The 25611-nt window shown below is 43.1% G+C and overlaps 1 protein-coding gene across 3 annotated transcripts; it reads left to right on the top strand.

Annotated features, from left to right (window-relative positions):
- Window positions 1-6208: 6208 nt before the first annotated feature.
- Window positions 6209-24719, top strand: LOC116967278 (lysoplasmalogenase-like protein TMEM86A). 3 transcript variants are annotated; one of them, XM_033013767.1, is made up of 4 exons: window positions 6209-6448; window positions 14360-14621; window positions 15986-16457; window positions 24392-24719. In XM_033013767.1, the coding sequence occupies exons 1-3, from the start codon at window positions 6416-6418 to the stop codon at window positions 16408-16410; spliced, it is 720 nt and encodes a 239-aa protein (XP_032869658.1). In that variant the 5' UTR covers window positions 6209-6415; the 3' UTR covers window positions 16411-16457; window positions 24392-24719. The 3 variants fall into 3 exon arrangements, with proteins under 3 accessions (XP_032869658.1, XP_032869659.1, XP_032869657.1); XM_033013768.1 differs by lacking the exon at window positions 24392-24719 and adding an exon at window positions 17015-17316; XM_033013766.1 differs by lacking the exon at window positions 24392-24719 and having other exon boundaries at window positions 15986-16779.
- Window positions 24720-25611: the final 892 nt, after the last annotated feature.

The following is a 25611-nucleotide window of genomic DNA, read 5'->3' on the forward strand; positions in this document are numbered from 1 at the left end:
TTCCCAATATAGACTGGGAAAATCATAGAGTGAAGGGTTTAGATGGGGTGCAATTCCTCAAAAGTGTTCAGGAGAGTTTCTCAAGCAGTATGTGGAGACCCCCACATGTGAGAGGGCAACACTGGATCTAGTATTGGGAAATTGGAAGGGCAAGTAATGAAGTGTGTGTGGAGGAGCCTTTTGGGACCAGTGACAACAGTTTGATTAGGTTTAAGATAGTTATGGATAGGGACGGAGAGGGTCCATGTGTTAAAATGCTCAACTGGGGTTAAGGCCAACTTTGAGGGTATGAGAGAAGGTCTCGCTCAAGTTGACTGGAGCAGGTATTAGAGGGTAAAGTAACATCGGCCAAGTGGGATGTTTTTTAAAGTGTACTGAAGAGAGCTCAGGATTTGTACGTCTCCATTAGAGTGAAGGGCCAAGCAGGTAACGTACGGAAGCTTGGCTGACGAGAGAAATTGAAACATTAGTCAAAAACAAGAAGGATGCATGGGACCAGGTGTAGGCAGCTGGGATCAAGTACATCCCTGGCGGAGTTTCGCGAACTAAGGAGTAAACTATAAAAAGGGGCCAGGAGATAGCTTTAGGGGGTAGTATCAAAGACAATCACAAAATATTTTATAAATACTCTACAAAGGGGGAAAAGGGTAACTAGAGAGAGAGGGGACCTCTGAGGAATCAAAGCAGTCACCTCCGTGTGGAGCCACAGGAGCAAGGTCCACAATGAGCATTTCTCCTCGATATTTACAGAGGAGAAATAGGACAGAGGAAATTGGAAGCAGTCACTGGAAGTGTCTTGAGAGCAGTCAATGTTACCATCAAAGAAGTACTGAAGGTACTGTCATGTATGAAGGTAAACAAATCTCCAAGGCCTGATCAGATATATCCGAGGACATTGTGGGAAACTAGAGAAGAAATTGCGGGAGTCCTGGTTGAAAGTTAAATACAGGAGAGGTGCCGGAAGACTGGAGGGTGGCAAATGTTGTGCCTCTTTTCAAGAAGGGCTGCAGGGAAAATGCTGGGAACTATAGGCCGGTGAGCTTAACATCTGTAATTGGAAAGTTACTGGAGAGTATTCTAATGGATAGGTTATACTGGCATTTGGATGGGCAAGGGCTGATTAGGGATAGTCAGCATGGTTTTGTACGTGGACGATCGTGACTCACAAATCTGATTGAGTTTTTTGAAGACGTGACCAAAAAGGTTGATGAGGGCAGAGCTGTAGATGTTGTGTACATGGACTTCAGTAAAGTGTTCGACAAGGTGCCGCACGGTAGTCTGCTCTGGAAGGTGTCGTGGTTTACAAGACTCAAATTAAATATAAGATGACACAGACACGGAGAATTCTTCAAGAAGACGAGAAGCCTTTAATTTGCACAAATCTGGGTCTGGAACATTCAGAGATAGAACAGCTTGGTCACTCTCCAAATGTTCTCTGATCCATAATTTCAAGCAGCGTTTTATTACAATTTCAGTTCTTATCTTTGGCTGCTTAGCATGCATGTTTTTACTAACTTTAACCTCTCACTGTCCTTGCCCTTTATCTCCAATCTCTGAGTTAACATTATGTTCTAAACTAAAGCAAAATAATCTAAGCAATAACATGTTTTTGGGCCTTGACTTCTGATCACATAAAAATAGCTGACATCTGCGAGCTTTACTAAATGGTTTAATCATATTGGTAAAATTAAGAAGTAACGTGTTTCTTCTATATACATTCTATATAACTTCTATTAAGGTTAGATTGCATGGGATCCAAGAGGAGATAGCTGAATGTTTATCAAATTGGCTCCATGGAAGGAAGCAGAGGATGATGGTGGAAGGTTGCTTCTCGGACTGGAGGCCTTGGCTAGTGGTGTGCCTCAGAGTATGGTGTTGGGCCCATTACTGTTTGTCATGTACATCATTGATTTGGATGAGAACATACAAGGCAAGATTAGCAAGTTTGCTGATGATACAAAAATTAATGGTTGTGAAAGATTGCAGCAGGATCTGGATCGATTGGCCTGGTGGGTGGAGGAATGGTTGATGGAATTTAATACAGAAAAGTGTGAGGTGTTGCATTTTGGGATGTCGAACAAGGGCAGGACCTACACAGTAAATGGTAGGCCTCTGTGTCATGTTGTAGAGCAGAGGGATCTAGGAGTACAGGTGCATGGTTCCTTGAAGTTCGAGTCGCAGGTAGATGAGATGCTCAAAAAGGCTATTGGCACTTTGGACTTCATCAGTCAGGGTATAGAAGTTGGGAGGTCATGTTGCAGTTGTATAAGACGTTGGTGAAAACGCATTTAGAATATTGTGTTCAGTTCTGGGCACCATGTTATAGGAAAGATATTGTCAAGCTTGAAAGTGTTCAGAAAAGATTTACAAGGATGTTGCCAGCACTAGAGGGAGCTATAGGGGAAGGTTGAGTAGGCTGGGGCTCTATTCCTTGGAGCGCAGGAGGACGAGGGGAGATCTAATAGAGGTGTATAAAATCATGAGAGGAATTGATCGGGTAGATGCACAGAGTCTTTTGCCCTGAGTATGGGAATCGAGGACCAGAGGACATAGGTTCAAGGTGAAGGGGAAAAGATTTAATAGGAATCTGAGGGGTAACTTTTTCACACAAAGGGTGGTGGGTGTATGGAACAAGCTGCCAGCGGAGGTAGTTGAGGCTGGGACTATCCCATCATTTAAGAAACAGTTGGGGTCAAGGAAAGAGCGTTCCGTTGCAGCCCTGTTTCCACCAATCTTTCCACCACCACGCACAAGAAGCACAAGTATCGCAAGACAGACAGATTGTATCCAAATTTGGTCTCCAAATCTGAGGAAGGACATTATTGCCATAGAGGGAGTGCAGAGAAGGTTCACCAGACTGATTCCTGGGATGTCAGGACTGTCTTATGAAGAAAGACTGGATAGACTTGGTTTATACTCTCTAGAATTAGGAGATTGAGAGGGGATCTATAGAAACTTACAAAATTCTTAAGGGGTTGGACAGGCTAGATGCAGGAAGATTGCTCCGATGTTGGGGAAGTCCAGGACAGGGGTCACAGCTTAAGGATAAGGTGGGAAATCCTTTAAAGCCGAGTTGAGAAGAACTTTTTTTTCAACACACAGGTGGTGAATCTCTGGAACTCCTGCCCAGCGGGTAGCGAGGGCCAGTTCAATTGGCTAGATTTAAGAGGGGAGTTAGATGTGGCCCTTGTGGCTAAGGGGATCAGAGGGTATGGAGAGAAGGCAGGTACGGGATACTGAGTTGGATGATCAGCCATGATCATATTGAATGGCGGTGCAGGCTCGAAGGGCCGAATGGCCTACTCCTGCACCTAATTTCTATGTTTCTATGTTTCTATGTATGCAGATGCTGAGAAGTGTGTTCTGGCTGAACGACTTCTAATCTTGTGTTTGGATCCGATAAGAAGAAGATGAAACAGTTAGACAGGTACATGGATAGGACAGGTTTTGAGGGATATGGACCAAGCGCAGGCAAGTGGGACTCGTATAGCTGGGACATGTTGGCCAGTGTGGGAAAGTTGTGCCGAAGGGTCTGTGTCCACACTGTATCACTCTATGACTCTATCTAATTGGAGAAGGACAAACTTTGGCATGCACCCAACAATTGTTGGAGTTTCAATGCAAGGAAATATGTGCAGCTAAAGGCTGTTGTTCGCTACGTTTTTAGGTTCCCGCTGAGAGATGAGCTAAGGTTTAATACAGATGTCACAAGCACTGTTTGGAGAAAGGATGCAGCCTCACGCTCTCCTGTTAATGAACACGTTTAATTTTATTCATCAAAACTAAATTTATTCAACTATTTATGATAATATTTACAAAACTAACAATACCGACACACCTACCGCCATAATACAAAGTTACCAAATATAATCTTATTACTAAATATTAAATGATTATTACTAAGGGCGGCACGGTGGCGCAGTGGTAGAGTTGCTGCCTCACAACGTCAGAGACACAGGTTCGATCCTGACTACTGGTGCTGTCTGGAAGGGTTTTCTCCAGATGCTGCGGTTTCCTCCCTCACTCCAAATATGTGCGGGTTTGTAGGTTGATTGGCTTCGGTAAAGATTGTGAATTATCCTAGTGTGGGGATTGCTAGTTGGTGCGGACTGGGTGGGATGAAAGGCCTGTTTCTGCGCTGTATCTCTAAACTAAACTACAATCCTGATCCAGGATCCAGTTAACCCCCTGCGGTGCCCAGCGGTCCCGGAAACCACCCATGGTGCCCGCAGACATTACGTGTTCATTCTCACGGGACATGCGGGCACCGACATAACCCAGGAACAGGGGCAGGCAGTCGGCTCGGACACTGAGGGGCATCAAGACAGCATCCGTAGTCGGGACACTGGCCCTGTGTCAAGAACCCTCAAGATAATGACTGTGGAATGTTTGGGATTGAACATCTAATGACGTAGTGTACATAATACAAGCACACGATGACTCATCTGGCCACTGTGAATAAACACAATACAATGGACCACACTGTGTAACTATGTGTTTTATTAATAGGGATGAAGTATTGACGGGGATGGGAAATAAATGCTTCCCTTCCCGTGTCACGGAGATCGCAAGAATGAATTTTTAAATCCTTTGTGGAAAATGGATCCGATTGGGATAATAAGCAAAGGCTCGGTGGTGCAGCGGTAGCCTGTATCCACCTATCACTTGCCAACTATGTCCCACACCCCACCTCTCTTCCAGTTTTCTCCCCCTACTACAATCGGTCTGAAGAAGGGTCCCAACCTGAAACATAACCTATCCGTGTTATTTTTGTGCAAGATACAAAGTGCTGGAGTAACTTAGCGAGCCTGTGGAGTGAACGGACAGACAACATATTGGGTTGGGACCCTTCTTCAGTCTGGCAGAGTAGGGAGTTACATTTGGAAAGACAGGACTGGAGTGCTGGAGTAACTCAGCGGGGCAGGCAGCATCCCTGAAGCGTTCGAAGGCACTGGGCCTTCATTTGAAGGATGAGGAGGGACCTCATTGAAGCTTATTGAATGGTGAAAGGCCTGGATAGAGTGGATGTGGAGAGGATGTTTCAACTTGTGGAGGAGTCTTGGACCAGAGGTCACAGCCTCAGAAGAAAAGGACGTCCCTTTAGAAAGGAGACGAGGAGGAATTTATTTAGTCACAGGCTGGTGAATCTGTGGAATGCATTGCCACAGACGGTGGGGGAATATTTTTAATATGTTTAAGGTGGTGATTTACTGAGTCTTCATTAGTAAGGGTGTCAAGAGTTTTGGGGAGAAGGCAAGAAAATGGGGTTGAGAGGGAAATATCGATCAGCCATGATTGAATGGTAGAGTAGATTTAATGGGCCGAATGGTCTAATTCTCCTGGAACTTATGAACTTCTAGAATCATAGTCATAGAGTCATGCAGTTCGGCCCAACTTGTCCACACCGGCCAACATGTCCCAGCTACACTAGTCCCACCTGCCCGCCCCAAAACTGTCATCGTGTTTGTTTCTATGTGTTTGTGTGTGTGCGTGCATGCTTGTCTGTGATCTCTGATTCAGTGATGTCATCAAATTATGCCAAAATGGTACATGATACTGCTACAAAATTTGGACCACCTTACTCACAATTGTCATGTGGTGGTTTGTATCAATTTTCCTTCAGGTTGATGGTATATTTCACAAGTTATTCACATTTTTTAATTTACAAAACTCAAATTTGAGAAAAAAAAATTCCCTCTGCACTAGCACTTACAGCTATGACGTCACGATAGGATTGTAGCCCTGCACGGTACAATGCTGCTACCCCAGGACACTGAGTCCTGCCAGCCCTGGCACGTGCAATTGCAAACTACAATGTTGCTATCATTTTTTTATATTCCTGGCAGCAAGGATTTTTTTTTAAGGTTTAATGAGGGAGGGTGAATAAGGGGAAATGAGTCGCCCTTGCGCACTTGGGGAACGGGTTGCATTGGGGGACCAGGCCTCCCGTGTGACAGGGACCCAACGGGTCCCATTTAATGTAGTATATTACTAAAACTCTCCTCTTGTTTGTTTCTATGTCAGTGTGTGCGTGCCTGTCTGTGATCTCTGAATCGGTGATGTCGTCAAATTACGCCAAAAGGGTACAGGACAGCACTACAATCAGCATTCAGTTTGCTCCCAATCTGCTGGAACAAGCCCTGCCTTGTGCAGGCCGAGCCAATCCCCAGGCCCACGGAGGGAACACCCACAAATGCAAACATCTTATGAGCAGAAGCTTGCTGGAGGCCAGGGTGTGAGTGAGCTCCGTGCCGCAGTTAACCCAGTTGCCAGAGACAGACTCCCGGAGCTCTGCTTCCTGCCTGAACCTGTAGCAAACATTAGCAGAGACGGGACCGAGACGCTGACAGACATCAACAGGTAGTTCTGATCTTGTCGGGGGGTCCTGTCCGTGCAAGGAGATGATCAGACAACGATGGGGGTGAAGTGGCCCAGATGTTGGTTCCAAGTAAGGAATGCATTTAAACTATGTGCCTGCTCCACCCATAATGTCACGGCCAGGACTAGCCCAGCTCTGCTGGCTTCTCTCCAAATGAATGCCAGCTGTGCTTTTCACTCTGATTTTTCTCTCTCGTCAATTCATTTCGAGAGTTCATTTCTTGCGAAATGCAGTACAGTGCGGTGCCAGGAACGTTTTTCCTTTGCTGTGATACTCAGTCTTGGAAGTAGAGCCGGAGAACCGGGATCAGGAGCAAGAACTCTGGATGAATTTTAGCTGCCTGTGTCTGAGTGGCACTGACGTTAATGTTCCCAAGTACAGACAACTGTCTTCAGCACCCATCCCCGTCTCCACCCCCCACCCCCACTCTGTCCCATCATCTGCCAATCAATCCCTCCTTACCTTAAGACGAAGGGTCTCGACCAGAAACGTCACTTGGTCCTTTACTCCAGAGATGCTGCCTGACCCGCTGAGTTACTCCAGCTTTTTGTGTCGAACCTCGTTACCTAGACCCACCTTCGGTGCATAACCAGCGTCTGCAGTTCCTTCCTGCACATTTTGTCCGCTCCACTGCGAAATCTCTTCAAGGTGTGTCTACTTTGAAGACGTTCTCCTCGTCTCTCCGACGTGAGTTCAGCAACATCCTCTCTCGCTGCTCTCCCTCTGTGATTCCTCCTGCTCCCCGACTCTACCACCATGTTGTAACCCAGACCTGTTGCCCCAGGCACGTGTGTTGTCTCGGTGCTTGCCTGCTCCTCTATCTATCACCTGGCAGCTCAGCCCCATCCCTCACCCTGACTTCTCCCTACCAGCTCTCCACCCAACACTCTGTAGAAGGGTCCCGACCTGCACTGTCAACTGTCCATTTCCCTCCATGGATGCTGCCTGACCTGCTGAGTTCCTCCAGCATTTTGTTTTTTTTTGCTAAAGACTCCAGTGTAGCGGCGAGTCGCCAGTCACGGGGCGGTATCTGAGTTGTTGTTTGAGGCCAGGCGTTTTTGAGGAGTATGCAGAAGAATAAACACGTCCAGAGCACACACTTGTGTCCAGCTAGTTTTTGGCTGGACTCCTGCCTAGCCCCCGCAACACCAGCATATACAGTCTCCCTTGTTGTTATGAACCTTCCAGGGTGGGGAAGCCACCACGACTTCCTCATTCGCTTCCAGGTCGTGCCTGCCACCGCCACCACCCACCCTCACCTGCCACGACAACCGACTCCGCCAATCCTCACCTGGATTCCAGGCCCAGTTCCAGACCAACAGTCTTTAACGAAGGACCTCGACCCGAAACATCACCTATCCATGTTCTCCAGAGATGCTGCCTGACCAGTTGAGTTTATGTTCAAATTCTGCGATTGGAGCAGAATTTAGGCATTCAACCCATCAGGTCTCCTCCCCCATTTGATCATGACTGATCTATCTCTCCCACCTAACCCCATTCTCCTGCCTTCTCCCCACCCGTACTAATCAAGAATCTATCTAACTCTGCCTTAAAAATATCCATTGACTTGGCCTCTACAGCCTTCTGTGGCAATGAATTCCACAGATTCACCACCCTGTGACTCATTCCTGTGAAATTCCTCCATCTCCTTCCTAAGGGAACGTTCTTTTATCCTGAGGCTGTGACTTCTGGCCCTAGACTCTCCCACTAGTGGAAACATCCTCTCCACATCCTGTTACTCCAGCACTTTGTGTCCTTTTGTGTCGAGTTGAGATTTCCACCCTGGGATTTAGTTTCAGGCAGTCTATCCTATCTACACTTCACATCGTGTGATGTAGTTCTATCAGGTCTCCATGCAACCTCAGGTGTTCCAGAGAAAACAATACAAGTCTGTCCAACCTCTCCCTGTAACTAATGTCTTCTAATCCAGCCATCATTGTATTAAACCACTTCTGCATCCTTTCCAAAGCCTCCACATCCTTCCTGTAAGGAGGCGACCAGAACTCCACACACTGGTATGAACTGGTGAACATTGATTCACTGAATTTCTTCAGACCTTCACAGGACCTAGTTCTGACTGGGTGCAAACCATGTATTGTACACATGTAGTGTAGCGTTAATCATGATCATACAGGTATCCTAGACTGGCTCTGACCAGACAAGTGGTTAGGGAGAAATGTCACATCCAGGATTCCTGGATATTTGGCCTCTCCCTGCTCACATCTTGATGTGATAGACACAAAATTCTGGAGTAACTCAGCGGGACAGGCAGCATCTCTGGATCGAAGGAATGGGTGACGTTTCGGGTCGAGACCGTTCTTTAGACTGAAAGTCAGGGGAGAGGGAGACACAGAGATAAGGAAGGGGAAGGTGTCAAAACAAGATCGAAAGGGATGAGGATCAAGGAAAATATAGAATAGATCATTGTTAGCTGGGAGAAGGTGACAACTGGTGTTTAGAAGGATGAGGGGGCATCTTAAAGAAACATATACAATTATAAAAGGACTAGTCAAGCTAGATGCAGGAAAAATGGTCCCAATGTTGGGCGGGTCTAGAACCACGGGCCACAGTCTTAGAATAAAGGAGAGGTCAATTAAGACTGAGGTGAGAAAAAACTTTTTCACCCAGAGAGTTGTGAATTTATAGAATTCCCTGCCACAGGGGGCAGTGGAGGCCAAGTCACTGGATGGATTTAAGAGAGAGTTAGATAGAGCTCTAGGGGCTAGTGGAGTCAAGGGATATGGGGAGAAGGCAGGCACTGGTTATTGATAGGGGACGATCAGCCATGATCACAATGAATGGCGGTGCTGGTTCGAAGGGCCGAATGGCCTCCTCCTGCACCTATTTTCTATGTTTCTGTGACAACAAAGCTGAGGGAAAATGTATTCAGGGAAACAATCAGACTGGTCGGAGAACTGGGAAGGGGGAGGGAAGTTGAGAGAGAGAAAGCAACGGTTCCCTGAAGTTGGAGAAGTTAATGTTCATACCTCTGGGGTGTAAGATGCCCAAGCAAAATATGAGGTGCTGTTCCTCCAATTTACGGATGACCTCACTCTGACAGTGGAGGAGGCCCAGGACAGAAAGGTCAGTGTGGGAATGGGCGGGGGACTTAAAGTATTTAGCAACCGGGAGATCAGGTAGGTTCAGAAGGACTGAGCGGAGGTGTTCAACAACATGATTGCTGAGCCTGCGCTTGGTCTCGCTGATATATAGGAGTCTACAACTGGTAACTGCGGATACTGTAGATGAGGTTGGAAGAGGTGCATGTGAACCTCTGCCTCACCTGAAAAGACTGTCGGGGTCCTTGGATGGAGTCGAGGGCGGAGGTATAGGGACAGGTGTTTCATCGTCTGGGTTGCAGGGGAAGGTACCTGCGGAGGAGGTGATTTAGGTGGGAGGGATGTGAACCTGGGATTTGCGGAGTGAACGGTCTCAGCGGAAAACAGAAAGGGGCAGAGATGGGAAGGTGTGGCTAGTGGTCGGATCCCGTTGGAGGTGACGAAAATGTCAGAGGATTATGTGCTGTATGGGATGAAAGGTGAAGACAAGGGGGACTGTCCCTGTTGTCAATGGGGGTGGGGGGTGGAGTGAGCAGAGCTGTGGGATATCGAAGAGATATTAGACTCACTGGCCTATAGTTCCCAGGCTTTTCCTTGCAGCCCTTCTTGTGTAGAGGCACAATATTAACCAACTTCCAGTCTTCCGCCACTTCACCTGTATCTAATGTTGATTTGTAAATCTCAGCCAGGAAGCCCACAATCTCTTCTCCAGCTTCCCACAAGAGTCCTTGGATAAATCTAATCTTGCCCAGGAGATTTATCCACCTTCATACACTTTCAGATGTTCAGCACTTCCTCGACTGTAATCCTGACTATCCTCAAGACACTTTCATGGACTGCCCCAAGTTCCCCAGTCTTCACAACCTTGCCCAACTTATTTGGCTCCACACAGAGATGAGCGCTTTGGTTTCTAAGGGACCTTATTCAGTCTGTAGACACTCTCATTCCCTTATTGTGTTTGTAAAATCTCTGGATGTTCCTTGACATTATCTGCCAGAGCTATCTAATCGCCCCCTTATGCTCTTGTGAGCTCCTTGTGCCAACCAGCACATGTCGCCAACCAGAACTCACTACAATTCTACTATGAAGATAGACACAAAATGCTGGAGTACCTCAGCAGGACAGGCAGCATCTCTGGAGAGAAGGAATGGGTGACCTTTTGGGTTGAGAGGAAGGGTCTTGACACGAAACGTCACCTATTCCTTCCCTCCAGAAATTCTGCCTGGCCTGCTGAATTACTCCAGCATTTTGTGTCTATCTTCGGTGTAAACCGGCATCTGCAGTTCCTTCCGACACAATTCTACTATGTATCCATCCTGCAGCTTTGTAAATGGATGTTCTCTTTCCCAGGTTCATTACTTATCCTGAATTCAACTGTGGAGGCTGAATTAATAATCATCCACTAATGAGACGCGCAAACGCCTCCAGTTCACCTTACCTTGCACTGGTATCAGTTTTACTCTCTGCTTTTCAAGATCGTGGCACGGTGGCACAGCGGTAGAGTTGCTGCCTCGCAGCGCCAGAGACCCGGGTTTGATCCTGACCATGGGTGCTGTCCGTATGGAGTTTGTATCTTCTCCCTGTGACCGTGTGGGTTTTCTCCAGGTGCTCTGGTTTCCTCCTACATTCCAATGACGTGTGAGTTTGGGTTAATTGGCCTCTGTAAATTGTCCCTGGTGTGTGGGATAGAACTAGTGTATGGAGATTGATGGCCAGTGACAGTGGGCCAAAGGGCCTGCTTCCATGCTGTATCACTGCTAAACTAAACTAAGATAAGATAATTTAAACTCAATTAAACTAAGATTAACTAAATTAAATTAACCTAACCTAACTAAACTAAATGAAATGAAGCTAAGCTAAACTAAATTGAGCAGCAAGTGAAACAGCATGTTTTTAAACGAGGTGCTAGCCATCCATAAATCCTGGGTCCATTCTGATTAATGTATCTATATTTTGATTTACATCGATGTGTTTCTACACTGGGGGATCCTTCTGCTTCCTAACCTTCTGCTTTAATACCATGGTGTTCACACACTTCTCTCCTTCCTACACATTTCGTCTGCTCCACTGTGAAATCTCCTTAAGTTCTGCCTCCTTTGAAGACATTCTCCTCCTCTCTCCGACGTGTGTTCTCCCTGCTCCCCCTCTGTGATTCCTCCTGCTCTCACCGACTCTACGACCACCTTTTAACCCAGACTCGACTGTTCTCACCCAGCCCACAGCGAACAATGGCCTGTTCCTTTCTCATCGTTACTTTTCTGCATATCTTTCATTCATTTGTTCTATAACTCTCTACATCACCATCTATATCTCTCGTTTCCCTTTCCCCAGACTCTCAGTTGGAAGAAGGGTCTTGACCCGAAACGTCACTTATTCCTATTCTACGGAGATGCTGCCCGACCCGCTGAGTCACTCCAGAAATTTGTGTCTATCTTTACTTTAAACCAGCATCTACAGATCCTTCCTACACATCCCAGCCTCACTGGCTGGGTCCTGAACGTGTGATGCATTAAAGGTTGAGCTTTCTTCTCTGTGGTCCGTGTTGGAAGTGACTAGTTCCACCTTCTGGGCCAGGTTAGCAAGCGCCCCCTGCTGGAACAGTTTAAAAATGTTTTGGTCAATTTTAGCATTTATTATTATCTTCCAATTTAACATACAGCAATATAGGTGCTGACAGTGTGGTTTACAGTACATAGGGGAGGCAAAGTGGTGCAGCGGTAGAGTTGCTGCCTCACAGCGCCAGTGACTCTGGTTCGATACTGGCTATGGCGCTGTCTGTACGGAGTTTGTACGTTCTCCCCGTGACCTGCGTGGGTTTTCTCCAGGAGCTCCTGTTGCCTCCCACACTCCAAAGACATACAGGTTTGTAGGTCTCTAAACTACACTAAACATTGGGGAAAATAGATGCAGATTGGGCAGATACTTTACTGATTATTCCATTCAATAGGAAATAGGTGCAGGAGTAGGCCATTCAGCCCTTTGAGCCAGCACTGCCATTCACTGTGATCATGACTGATCATCCACTATCAGGCCATTCAGGCCGTGACATAGAACAGTATAGAATCTCTCCCTGTAGCTCAAGCTACAAGCAAGAGTTCCGACAACATCTTCGTAAATCTTCTCCGCGCTCTTTCCAGCTTAATGACATTTTTCCTATAGCGCGGTGATCAAAACTGAACGCAATACTCCAAATGCAGCCTCACCAATGTCTTGTGTAGGAAGGAACTGCAGATGCTGGTTTATACCGAAGATAGATACAAAATGCTGGAGTAACTCAGCAGGACAGGCAGCATCTCTGGAGAGGAATGGGTGACATTTCGGGTCTGAAGAAGGGTCTCGAAACGTCTCCCATTCCTTCCCTCCAGCGATGCTGCCTGTCCCACTGAGTTACTCCAGCATTTTGTGTTTCTCACCAAAGTCTTTACATATTGTTCTGAAACCTACCATAAATCCCATTTTGTATCTGTAAGGTTATAAGCTCAGATCCTTGGTCCTGATTTGAACGACATGTTGTCATTGTTTCAAATACAATAAATGCCAATTCATGGAATAAATACATTGTCTACTGTTGTAAAGAGCCCCAGAGACCAGCAGAGGTCGCTAGTCTTCTAGTATTGCTTTCAGTGACCCCTGCTTTAAAATGAGAGACATAGAGAGTGAGAGTGGACTGAATCAAGATCTGTGGTGTGTGTATGGAACAAGCTGCCATAGGAGGTGGTTGAAGCAGGTTATATAACAATTAAAGGACATTTGGACAGGTATATGGATAGGAAAGGTTTCGAGGGATATGCGTCAAACACGGGCAGATAAGACTAATGCTGGACACAAAAATGCTGGAGAAACTCAGCGGGTGCAGCAGCATCTATGGAGCCTGCTGAGTTTCTCCTGCATGTTTGTGTACCTTCGATTTTCCAGCATCTGCAGTTCCTTGTTTAACACCAGGACTAATGTAGATGGGACATCCTTTGGCATGGGCAAGTTGGGCCAAAGGGCCTGTCTCCATGCTGTATGACTCTATGAGTCTACCAGCTGTGACCCTGCGATGGTCCACTAAGATAACACCTACTACCTAAGTGTACCTATCAAAAAATGAACATCAAGATGCTAATGGGGGGGGGGCTACATCTGTGGAGCTGACCCACAGTCAGAGAACAATATAACCTGAAGGGGAGAACAGTGAAGAGATGAAAAAATGTTGAAGTTAGTTTCAGTTTTAGTTTTAGAGATGCCGCATAGAAACAGGCCCTTCGGCCCACCGAGTCCATGCCGACCATCGATCACACGTTCATACTAGTTCTATGTAATCCCATCCCCTACACACTAGGGGGCAATTTACAGAGGATCAATTAACCGACAAACCCGCACATGTTTGCGATGTGGGAGGAAACCCGGAGCACCCGGAGGAAACCCACGCGGTCACACGGAGAACGTGCAAACTCCACACAGGCAGCAACCGCCATCAGGATTGAACCCGTGTCTCTGAGGCTGGGAGGCAGAGGCTCTACCAGCTGCGCCACTGTGCCGTCCTGAATATAGAATGGCTAGCAGGGCCAAATGGCCTCCTCCTGGTACTATATAGAACATAAAACAGTACAGCGCAGGAACAGGGCTGTTGGTCCACCATGTCTGTGCTGAACATGGTGCCCGCATATAATCCATGTGGTCCCAGTGAGAACATGCAAACGCCATGCAGACAGCACCTGAGGTCAGGATCGAACCCGGGTCTCTGGTGCTGTGGCAGTGGTTCTACCAGCTGCAACACTGGTATTAAAAGCAAGTTCAGCAATGCTATGCACTGTTATCCTTTGGTAAATCCTGGAACTTAAACTACAGTTTATACAATTAAGTTTGAGTATTGCAATATCATAAAACTGCCCTAAATAATTGTCTCTAAATCTGACTATTCTTTTTCTCACTAAAGGTACTGAAGGAGATCTCCAGGTTGGCACCTTTCCTGCTGAGTGTCTTCATTTACTTTGCATTGGCGTCGCAGTCTTCTTGTCCCGTCTGGCTGAGAGCCTTCCTGAAATGTTTGCCGATATTACTCCTCTGTGCCTATATTTTGACCCTTCGGATAGATCTGCACACACACTCGAAGGCTCCAAAGCTCCTTGCCGGCCTGCTGTTTTCCGCAGTTGGAGACATCCTCCGCAGCCTCTCATCGCAGTTCCATCTCCTGCACGGTAAGCGGGGGAAAGCATTAGCAAATGCACACAGGTTTGTTTTAGTTTGAGACACAGCGTGGAAACAGGCCCTTCGGCCCATCGAGTCCGTGATCTCACCCCCCACATTACCACACACTATCCTACACACACTGGGGACAATCTACACTTTTGTACTGGTAAGGCCATAGTTTATGATGCAGGGATTTCAAGGCAGATAGATCGAGTATTGACCCGCATTGATAGCAACAAGAATGGAAGGCTTTAGCCTCTGATCAGAGACCCACATCCATCTTGTTCAATGTCCACAAGGATGAACATTTTAAGAGTGATTTAGTTTAGTTTCAGAGCTACAGCATGGAAACAGGCCATCCGGCCCACTGAGTCCACGCCGACCACCGATCACCCGTTTATAGACGTCTCTCTGTCATACACATGCAGCACACATGGCCCAACTTGCCCACACCGGCCAACATGCCCCATCTAAACTAGTCCCACCTGCCTGCATTTGGCCCATTTTCATCTAAACCTCTCCTGTCCATGTACCTGTCCAAATGTTTGTTAACTGTTGCAATAGTCCCTGCCTCAACTGCCTCCTCTGGCAGCTCGTCTCATACACCTACCATGTCTTCAGGAAGTGGGAGGAAACCCACCTGGTCACAGGGAGAACGTGCAAACTCCACACAGACAACACCTGAGGTCAGGATCGAACCCGGATCTCTGGCGCCCTGAAGCAGCAGCTCTACCCGCTGCGCCACAATGTTGCCCAATTATGTGAGGCAGTTAAGATAAGGAAAATAACTGGATAATTCTCTGCCACAGAAGGCAGTGGAGGCCAATTCACTGGATGTTTTCAAGAGAGAGGTAGATTTACCTCTTGGGGCCAAAGGAATCAAGGGATATGGGGAAAAAGCAGGAACGGAGAACTGATTTTAGATGATCAGCCTTGATCATATTGAATGGCAGTGTCCCGCTGAGTAACTCCAGCATTTTGTGTCTATCTTCGAGTCTGAAGAAGGGTACCGACCTGAAACGTCACCTATCCATGTTCTCCAGAGATGTTCTCCAGAGACCAGCGCTTTGGGTCTTTCTATTGCTGTGATCCAGCTTCATGCAGTTCCCTGCTCCTGTATTGTGTTTACTGCTGCTGTTATGCTGCTGCAAGTAAGAATGGCATAGTTCATTTGTCGGTACATTTATCAATGAAACTCCCTTGGAAACACCTGGTAATTCTGAAGAAGGGTCTCAATGCGGAATGTCACCCGTTCCTTCTCTCCAGAGATGCTGCCTGTCTCGCTGAGTTACTCCAGCATTTTGTGTCTATCTTCGGTTTAAACCAGTGTCTGCAGTTCCTTCCGACACTGTTAACTCTGTTGTTCTTTCAGGTGACTCCATGTTTGGACTCGCACACATCTGCTACATCTGGATGTTTGGTTTGAAGCCTTTGAACCTGCTGGCGGGCGTTTTCCTGCTGGTTATAGGCACCGTCTACTTGCTGTTCCTGAGTAGATGCCTGTGGGAGCACCAGACATTGCAGTGGGCAGCCTACATCTACATCGGCTTGATTGGAACCATGGTGTGGCGTGCCAGTGCTGGGGCACTGTTCAACCACCAGTGGTCTTGGGTCAAACTGTTTGCCACTGTTGGAGGAATGCTCCTCGCGGTCTCCGATTTCACCTACACCGTCAGTGTCTTCTGTTTCCCGGTGTACCACTCTGGAATGATCGCGGCCACCTATTATTTGGCCCAGATGCTTATCACCCTCTCGGCTGTTTACAGCGAGAGTACAGTTGGCAAGAACAGAAAATAAAGCAAATCCACCATTGTCTTCAACAGTGAAGTGTCATTCTACAGCCGGTAAGGTACTGAGGTCGGGATATGCTGGAAAGAAAAGCCCGTGCTTATCATCACCGATTCAAAGACACATGCCTTATTCTTCCGAAGATAGACACAAAGTGCTGGAGTACTCAGCGGGGCAGGCAACATCTCTGGAGAGAGGTGAATGGGTGACATTTCGGGTCGAGACCCTTCGTCAGACCCAAAATTACTCCAGCATTTCTTGTCTATCTTCGGTTGAAACCAGCATCTGCAGTTCCTTCCTACAGCCTTAGTCCTCCTCTCTTGCACATCGCACATCAATTTCGTAAAACAAATATTAATAAATATTTTCCTAAAAAAATGTGACGCTTCTTCTTTGTACCGCAGTTGATATCTCCTCATCTCCTCACGCAAGCCCTGCTGAGCCCAGAAGAACGATCGACTGAGCAAGCTTTCAGAACGACATAGTATTTATAGCACAGAAGCAGACTGTTTAACTCTAATGGTTAATGCAGCTATTTGTGCCTTTATACCAGTCCCATCACTGCAACTCTCCCTATTAACATGTACTTCTATTTGTTTCTCCCTGACCCCAGGCAGCTTGCTACATGAACTAAAAAAGAGGAGACTATCTTTGATTTAAACCAGCATCTGCAGTTTCCTCAGGGCAATAAGTTCCTTTGCCGTGGTACCCCTATTATTCTTCCAAATTATCTCGTGATGCTTTTTAACAACATCTAAATCCTTAGTTCCTCCCAATGGCCACAATTCATTTCCCAATTTTGTAGTTAATCGCTCCGACAGTTGTCTGAGGTGTTTCGATTTCTCAGGATGTCGTTCTCATAGGATTTGCAAAGCACTGCCTGGTTCGGTCGTAATATCTACACAATTACCCATTCTGCTTACTTTACAATTTCAAACGACACAGATACTTATTGTTTCAACTTATTTCAGATCAAACACAGTTGCCATTTATTTTCACTTCAGCGATATTTGATCACTGACCTATTTATCATTCTTTTCTTTTAAAATCTTTTTATTCTTTTTTTTCAAAAACAAAAACAAAAACAAAACAACAACAAAAAATGACAAACATAACAATGATATTGATACATAGGGATCAGGATTACATTAATAACAGGCATAACATAAATATGAGTCCAGTGTCAAAATACACATTGAATATAGACCTCCCGGTCTCTATGTAAATATAGTTAAATGTTTAAAAGAGAACTTGTATATGTAAAAACAAAAAGATAAAAAGAAAAAAAAAGAGAAAAAAGAGAAAAACAATACCCCCTAAACTAGAAAAAAAAAGCTAAACAGAATCTGGGCTGCAAAGAATTTCAACAATTTAAGTCCCTGTTTGTCGTCAAATCCGTTCCACATAATAATAATAATAATAATAATAATAATAATAATAATAATAATAATAATAATAATAATAATAATAATAATAATAATAATAATAATAATATTATATTTTATTGTCATTGCACATAAGTGCAACGAGATTTGGGTTTGCAGCTTCCATCCAATGTCATAACTTAAATAACTAATAAAATTTAGATTTAGATACCCTGAGAAACATGGTTTGTAAAAATAACATTATAACAGTAAAACAGTTCAAACAGACTAAAGTGCAGATGTGTCTGTGCGACGAGGCCATCCGAGGGAGACAGTCCAGGGGGGGGGTGGGGGGCACTCAGCAGGGCCGGTTCAGAGCCGCTATAGCTCTGGGAATGAAGCTGTTCCTGAGTCTGGAGGTGCGGGCGTAGAAGGCCTTGTAACGTCTGCCGGAGGGAAGCAGTTTGAACAGTCCATTACAAGGGTGTGAGGTGTCTTTATGGATGCTGACGGCCTTCCTGAGGCACCGTGTGTGGTATAAAGGTAAAATAATTATTATAACAGTTGGAGAGGGGGCAATGTATGTTGTGTGAAAATGTTGAATAAATCTTCCCCAAGTCCTATCAAATTTAACCAAGGGTTCAACAATGTCACTCCTAATTTTTTTTAAATTTAAACATGATATCGTTTCAGAATACCAATGGAGTGTGGTCGGAGGATTAGAGTCTTTCCATTTAAATAAAATAGATCTTCTGGCAATTAATGTGGTAAAATCAACAGCCGATGGGCAGAACGGGACAAATGAGTAGAATCTAACATTGGTAGCCCAATAATTGCAGTAATAGGATGAGGTTGTAAATCAATACGTAAAACTACAGAAATAGTATCAAAAATTTATTTCCAATATTTTTCCAAAAGTGGGCAGGACCAAAACATATGAGTCAATGAGGCCACTTCAGAATTACATCTGTCACAGGTAGGATTTATATGACCATAAAAATTAGCGAACTTATCTTTTGACATATGAGCTCTGTGAACCACCTTGAATTGTGTCAGAGTATGTCTTGCACACATTCAGGAAGTATTAACTAATTGAAGAATCCTCTCCCATTTCTCTATAGGTAGAGAAATTTGGGGTTCTCTTTCCCAGTCATTCTTAATTTTATCAAATGTAGCTTTTTGTAATTTCAAAATCAACTCAAAATAGTCGTTATTAAACCTTTCTGATAAGGGTTCAAACGTAAACATTTTTCCAAGATTTCAGTTTGACGTGGTAACGGAAAAATGTGTAGAGTAGGCTTCAAAAAATGTCTAATAACTAAAGAAATGTGAGTTAGGTAGATTATATTTATTGGAGAGTTGTTCAAAAGACATAAAACGACCATCCAAATCACGAAAAGCTGATAATCCCTTCATCTTCCATAACAGAAAGGCTTGATCAGTACTAGAAGGTTCGGAGAAAAAAATAGATATGATAGGACTCGATAAGATAAAATCATTAAATACAAAAAACTTTTGAAAGTGAAACCATATTCGGAATGTATGTCTTATTATTGGGTTAATCGTATATTTATTCAATCTCGTAATTGTAAAAGGTAATGAGGCCCCTAGAATAGAAGCCAGTGATAGCCCTTGCATAGAATCACGTTCAAGATTTATCCATCCTGGTCATTGGGTATCTTCTAAATCTTTTGTCCATAATGTTAGATAGCGAGCATTAACTGCCCAATGGTAGAATCTAAGGTTCGGCATTGCCAAACCACCATCTTTTTTTGATTTCTGTAAGTATTTTTTACTTAGTCTGGAATTTTTATTCTGCCATATATATGAAGAAATTGTGGAGCCAATAATATCAAAGAAAGATTTAGCAATAAAAATTGGTATCGTCTGAAATAAATACAAACATTTAGGTAGGATAAACATTTTAATAGCATTGATTCGGCCGATTAAAGATAAGGACATTGGTGACCATTTAGTAAACTGTTGTTTGATATGGTCAATTAGAGGCCTAAAATTGGCTTGAAATAGATCCTTGCATTTCTTGGTAATCTTAATGCCTAAATAAGTAAAACATTCGGTAGTCAATCTAAATGGAAACTGTCCATAATTCGAATTAGATTGTTTAATGGAAAAAGCTCACTCTTACTAAGATTTATTTTATAACCAGAAAACTACTAAATTGACTAAGTAGTGCTACTATTGCCGGAATAGATTCCTCAGGGTTAGAGATGAATAATAACACATCATCTGCATAGAGAGATCACTTATGTGCCTTATTCCCATGGACAATACTGAAATATTAGGGGATACCCTAATAGCTGTGGCCAAAGGTTCCAAAGCAATATCAAACAGTAAATGACTTAAAGGACAGCCCTGTTTAGCACATCGAAAGAGCCTGAAAAAAGGGTATCTGATTATTGGTAAGTACAGAAGCCTGAGGTGTATGATATATCAGCTTGATCCAACAGATACATTTTAGGCCAATCTTCAATTTTTCAAGTGTATTGAATAAGTATTCCCAATATACTCTATCAAATGCCTTCTCAGCATCAAGTGAAATCACACATTCTGAAGTTTCATTTGACGCTGTATATATGATACTCATTAACCTCCTAACGTTAAAGTTTGAGTAACGATTTTTAATAAAACCTGTCTGATCTTCAGAAATAATTTGCGGTAAAATATTTTCCAATTTCATAGCTAATATTTTGGAAAGAATTTTGGAATCTACATTTAACAGTGATATAGATCTATATGATGTCACTTCAGTAGGGTCTTTATCTTTTCTAAGAATGAAAGAAATAGATGCTTCATAAAAGGATTGTGGTAATCTATTCATTAAAAAGGCAAAAATTCTGGAACGAAATATTTGAAATCTTCACAAAATTATTTAAAATAAAACTTGTACCAAAAGCAGAATGGATCATTTTTGGAATATCGGCAGGTAACCCCGAATTAAACGTGTTTCAAAAGAACTTACTTAATTACGGGCTAATAATGGGAAAAAAAGCTTATACTCAAATTTTGGAAAAATGCTCCAATACCAACAATAAAAATGTGAATTTCAAACATGTTCGAAACACTACACTTGGAAGAGATGAGACTCCTCCTAGCTGGCAAAGCAGACCACTTCCAAAAGACGTGGTCTGCATTTATGGAACTATTACAAGCATAAGGTGCAATAGTAATTTAAAATATAAATGGTACCAGGATCTGGTAACGGGGGGTATAAAATAAATTATTTTAAAAACAAATACGGTTGGTATATCCTTTTTTGCGGAGTTTTGTGTTACAATAGAGCGATTGTTTTTCCTTTTTTTTTTCTTTTCTTTCTAGGGTCTTATTTCCTTTCTTTACTTCCTTCTCTAACTTCTTCCCTAAGGGGCTTTCTTTCCCCAACACTTTCCTGCACCTTCACGATTCTTGCTCACTTTCCTTACTTCTTTTATTTCTATCTTTTTTAAAGCTCGAAAAACGAAGTGGTACAACAAATGTAATAAGATATATCTGATGTATTATTGTAATTTACTGTACTAATAAAAATAAAATAAAATAAATAAATAAATTTTAAAAAGGCTTCTTTAAAAACCTTGCATAGCCAGGGAGACAGTTAACTTGAGAAATACTTAAAGAATTGCACTGTAAACCCATCTAAACCAGGAGTTTACCAGAATTCATCGAGAGGATTGCTTTCTATATTTCTTCCTCCGTGATGGGTTCATCTCACAACAGAGACTCATTATGTGCTAAGTTTGGCAAGTTCAGTTTCTTTAAAAACTGATGCATTATATTGGAATCAGTAGGAAATTCTGATTATTATAGGGAGGTATAAAATTCCTGAAAGGATTTATTAATTTCATCATGGTCTACCATGTACCATCCCGCTTACTCACTTTAATAATCTGACGTTTGGCTGACACAGCTTTCAACTGATTGGCGAGTAATTTGCCAGATTTATCAGCATGTATATAAAATTGACTTTTGGTTTTAAGTAGCTGATTCTCAATCGGTGATACTAATAACAAATCAAGTCTCAATTGAAGTTCAACTCTATTCTTATAGAGTTCTAGACTTGGAGCTTTTGAATATTTTTTATCAATTTCTTTAATCTCATCAGCCAATATACGTATTTCATTTTGAGTTTTGTTTTTTTAATCCCGCGGAGTATGAAATAATTTGTCCACGAATATGTGCCTTAAAAGCATCCCAGACTACACTATTGGACATTTCTCCAGTAGAGTTTGGTAAGAACAAAAAAGCAATCTGATCTTTAATAAAATTAACAAAATTTAGATCTTGAAGCAGAGTAGTATTAAATCGCCATTGTTTAGCACTAAACTTGGAATCAGGTAGTTTAATTGATAGTTTCAATGGTGTATGATCAGAAATAGCAATTGCATCATACTCACGCAGTGACCGATGAAACAAGAGACACTTATTTGTCACGTGCCAGTTGGCACAGTGAAATGTGTGATCACCATACAGCCATACAATAAAAAATAAAGAACACAACACGCGATAGATTTCAACACAAAACATCCCCACCCAGCGGAATCAAAGGTTTCCCACTGTGAGGGAAGGCACCAAAGTCAGTGATCTTCCGTAAACTAGCCGAGAATCTATAATAAAGTAGTCAATCCTAGAGTAACTGGCATACATGAGAGAAAAAATAAAATTCTTTGTCATTTGGGTGTAGGAATGTCCAGACTTCTAACATTCCAGAGTCAAGTAAAAAAGAATTATTAATAAAACTAGCTGATTTGTTTGTAAGCACATGATCAGATGCAGATCTGTCCATCGAGGGGTTCAAACAGCAGTTAAAATCTCCACCCATTATCAAAAGATGTCCATTTAAATTAGGAAAGGATGCGGTTAACTGTTTAAAAAACTCAGGGTGATCAATATTATGTGCATAAACATTCACCATAACAATTTTTTGGTTATGAGGAACACCAGCGATCATCAAAAATCTACCATATGGATCAGAAATTGTTTCATAATAAACAAATGAAATTGAGGAGTCTATAAAAATAGAGACTCCTTTCACCTTTGCCTGTGAATTTGAAAGAAACTGCTGTCCTCCCCAAAACTCTCCAAAACTTAAAGAATCGTTGATTGTCGTCTTTCCTTACATGAGTTTCCTGAACAAAGATAATCTGAGCATTTAATCTATGAAGAACTTTAAAATATTTATTCCTCTTAATGGGATGGTTCAGACCATTCACATTCCATGATAATAACTGTATCCATATTGTTTGTACATGGGGAATGTTAATGGTTAATTTCCTAGAGCATAACAGATCATGATACTGGAAGGAGAAGAATCTGCGGAGCCAGAATTGACGACATTTCAGACATTTTTGTAGTTCAAATTCTGCCCAGATAGAAAAAACTAAACTGAAAGCAAAAGTCCCCGCTAAGAAAGAAGATCTTAAAAGTTAATATATAATATATACCATTAAATATATAATATATACCATTAAATTAACAGTATCTTAGAGAAGGTAAAAGTTAGGTTTGATACCATCATACTAAAATTCTAAAAAAGAATTAAAGAATAACTCATCCAATTAAATTCATTGTCAAAATAGGAACAATAAATCTCCAATTGTAGCTTAGTCAACTATCAGTAACTCCCCGTCGGGCTTCAGCCACATAAGCCTCCAGAAAGCTGGAAGCTTCTTACGGATTGTTAAAAAATCAGTTGTTACCATTAAAGAGTCGTATACACAGTCCAGCTGGATAGAGCAAGGCGGAGCACAGCTGTTTCTTAAACAACTCAGACATTACATTATGGAAAGACTTTCTCAATCCCATAAGCTCATGGCTATAATCAGGAACAAACCGAAACTTGCATCCTCCATATTCAACCTTGCCCAACTTTTTTTCTGCTCGGAGGATATTCTCCTTCATCTGCAAAAAGTGAAACCGAACGATCAAATGTCTCGGTTTATCTTGGGGACCAGTTTTCCTCCCGATCCTGTGTGCGATATCCAAAATTGAAAGATTTTCATAGTGCTCGTTGTTGAAAGTCTCCTTTATCATTTTAGAGGCATATTTTATAACATTAATTCAGTCGACGGCTTCTATTTTCCAGATCCATGTTTTTAATCTTGGATTGCTGGTGTGCCCAAGTATTTTAATTCATTTTCCATTCCAGTGTTTCAATCTTCAAATCTCTTTCTTGGCCCAAGGTTTGCAAGTTATCAATTTGTACCTTCTGTTCACGAGATTCATCTTGTAACATAACCAGCTTGGCTTGAACTTCCTTCAATATGCTTGAAATTCCTTTCATCACTTCTTCCAAACTGCAGAATCTTGTTTTCATTTCTCCGTTCATTTTCGATATTGGCTCTAAGATACCAGAGTCGGAAGCTGTGCCTTCCCCATGCTCCTTCATTGGAGAAGCTCTTTTTCCTCTTGTCCCCATCCTTTACACAATTGAAGCGTATAAAAGTGTTATCAACATTTTAAGAAAGGCTAGACCGTGCCTTGAAACCAAGTAATAACAAATAACATTGAAAGAGTGGTAAGCAAGAAGTTAAAAGTTAAGGGAGCAAACAAAGTTACAACCTTTACTGCATGCTGCCACTAGGAGCACTGACCTATTTATCTGCCTCTTCCAGTATTCGTCAGCCTAACCTGAATCTCGCCGGGACACCACACGAGAGTTAGCGAATGGCCGATTTGTCGTCAGACCAGCGGATTTATAGGAAAACCGAAGTGGCAAAAGAAAATGATTTACAATGGGGGCCCAATTACCTCTCTCTACGGTCCGAGACCACTCTGCTCCTTAATCGCCAACTCGCAGTGACTTGTCCATTGAGATCCCACTTCTGTCACCAAATGTGAATTCCGCTCCATTTACCTTTAGTCTGGTTCAATAATAATTGAGTGGAATACAGTGGTCGAGCCCAACAGATTTTACCGTCCGCGTGTATTAACTCCAATGTATCTGTTCGGACTCCGACCAGACTCTTCACAGACCTTGCAGAGCAAGCAACCTGATGTAGAGATGATCACATATTTATACAGAGTTGCAGCAATGACGTTTAACACAATATCCACTTCAAATCAATCACAAGCTGTACCCACTCACACGATACTTGTCACTTATACAATATACAGTGCATTCAGAAGGTATTCACATCCCTTCACTTGTTCCACATTTTGTTACGTTACAGCCTTATTCTGAAATGGATTAAATTCTTTTTTTTAATCATAATTCTACACACAATACCCTATAATAAAAAAGCGAAAACAGGTGTTTAGAAATGTTTGCAAAGTAATTACAATGAAATAACTGAAATATCACATTTACATAAGTATTCAGACCCTTTACTTTGTTGAGGCACCTTTGGCAGCGATTACAGTCTCTAGTCTTCTTGGGTATGATGCTACAAGCTTGACGCACCAGTATTTGGGTCATTTCTCCCATTCTTCTCTGCAGATCCTCTCAAGCTATGTCAGGTTGGATGGGGAGCGGCAATATCTCTTGTTTCCTTTCCTAAGGTCATAAGTGATAGGAGCAGAATTAGGCCATTTGGCCCATGAAGTCTACTCTGCCATTCAATCTTGGCTGATCTATCTTTCCCTCTCAACCCCATCCTCCTGCCTTCTCCCTATGACCCAAAACATCACATATTCCCTTCTCTCCAGAGATGCTCTAGTTTTTTGTGTTTGTCTTTGGTTTAAACCAGCATCTGCAGTTACTTCCTCCCATTAGAACAGTGCAGCAGAGGGGCAGGTTGTCAGTGCCGAACATGATGCCAAACCCAATGCTTATCTGCCCGCACATAATCCATATCGATACGATACGATACAACTTTATTTTTCATAGGAGGGA

This window comes from Amblyraja radiata, chromosome 39 (genome assembly GCF_010909765.2).
Source record: "Amblyraja radiata isolate CabotCenter1 chromosome 39, sAmbRad1.1.pri, whole genome shotgun sequence".
Classification (NCBI taxonomy): domain Eukaryota; kingdom Metazoa; phylum Chordata; class Chondrichthyes; order Rajiformes; family Rajidae; genus Amblyraja; species Amblyraja radiata.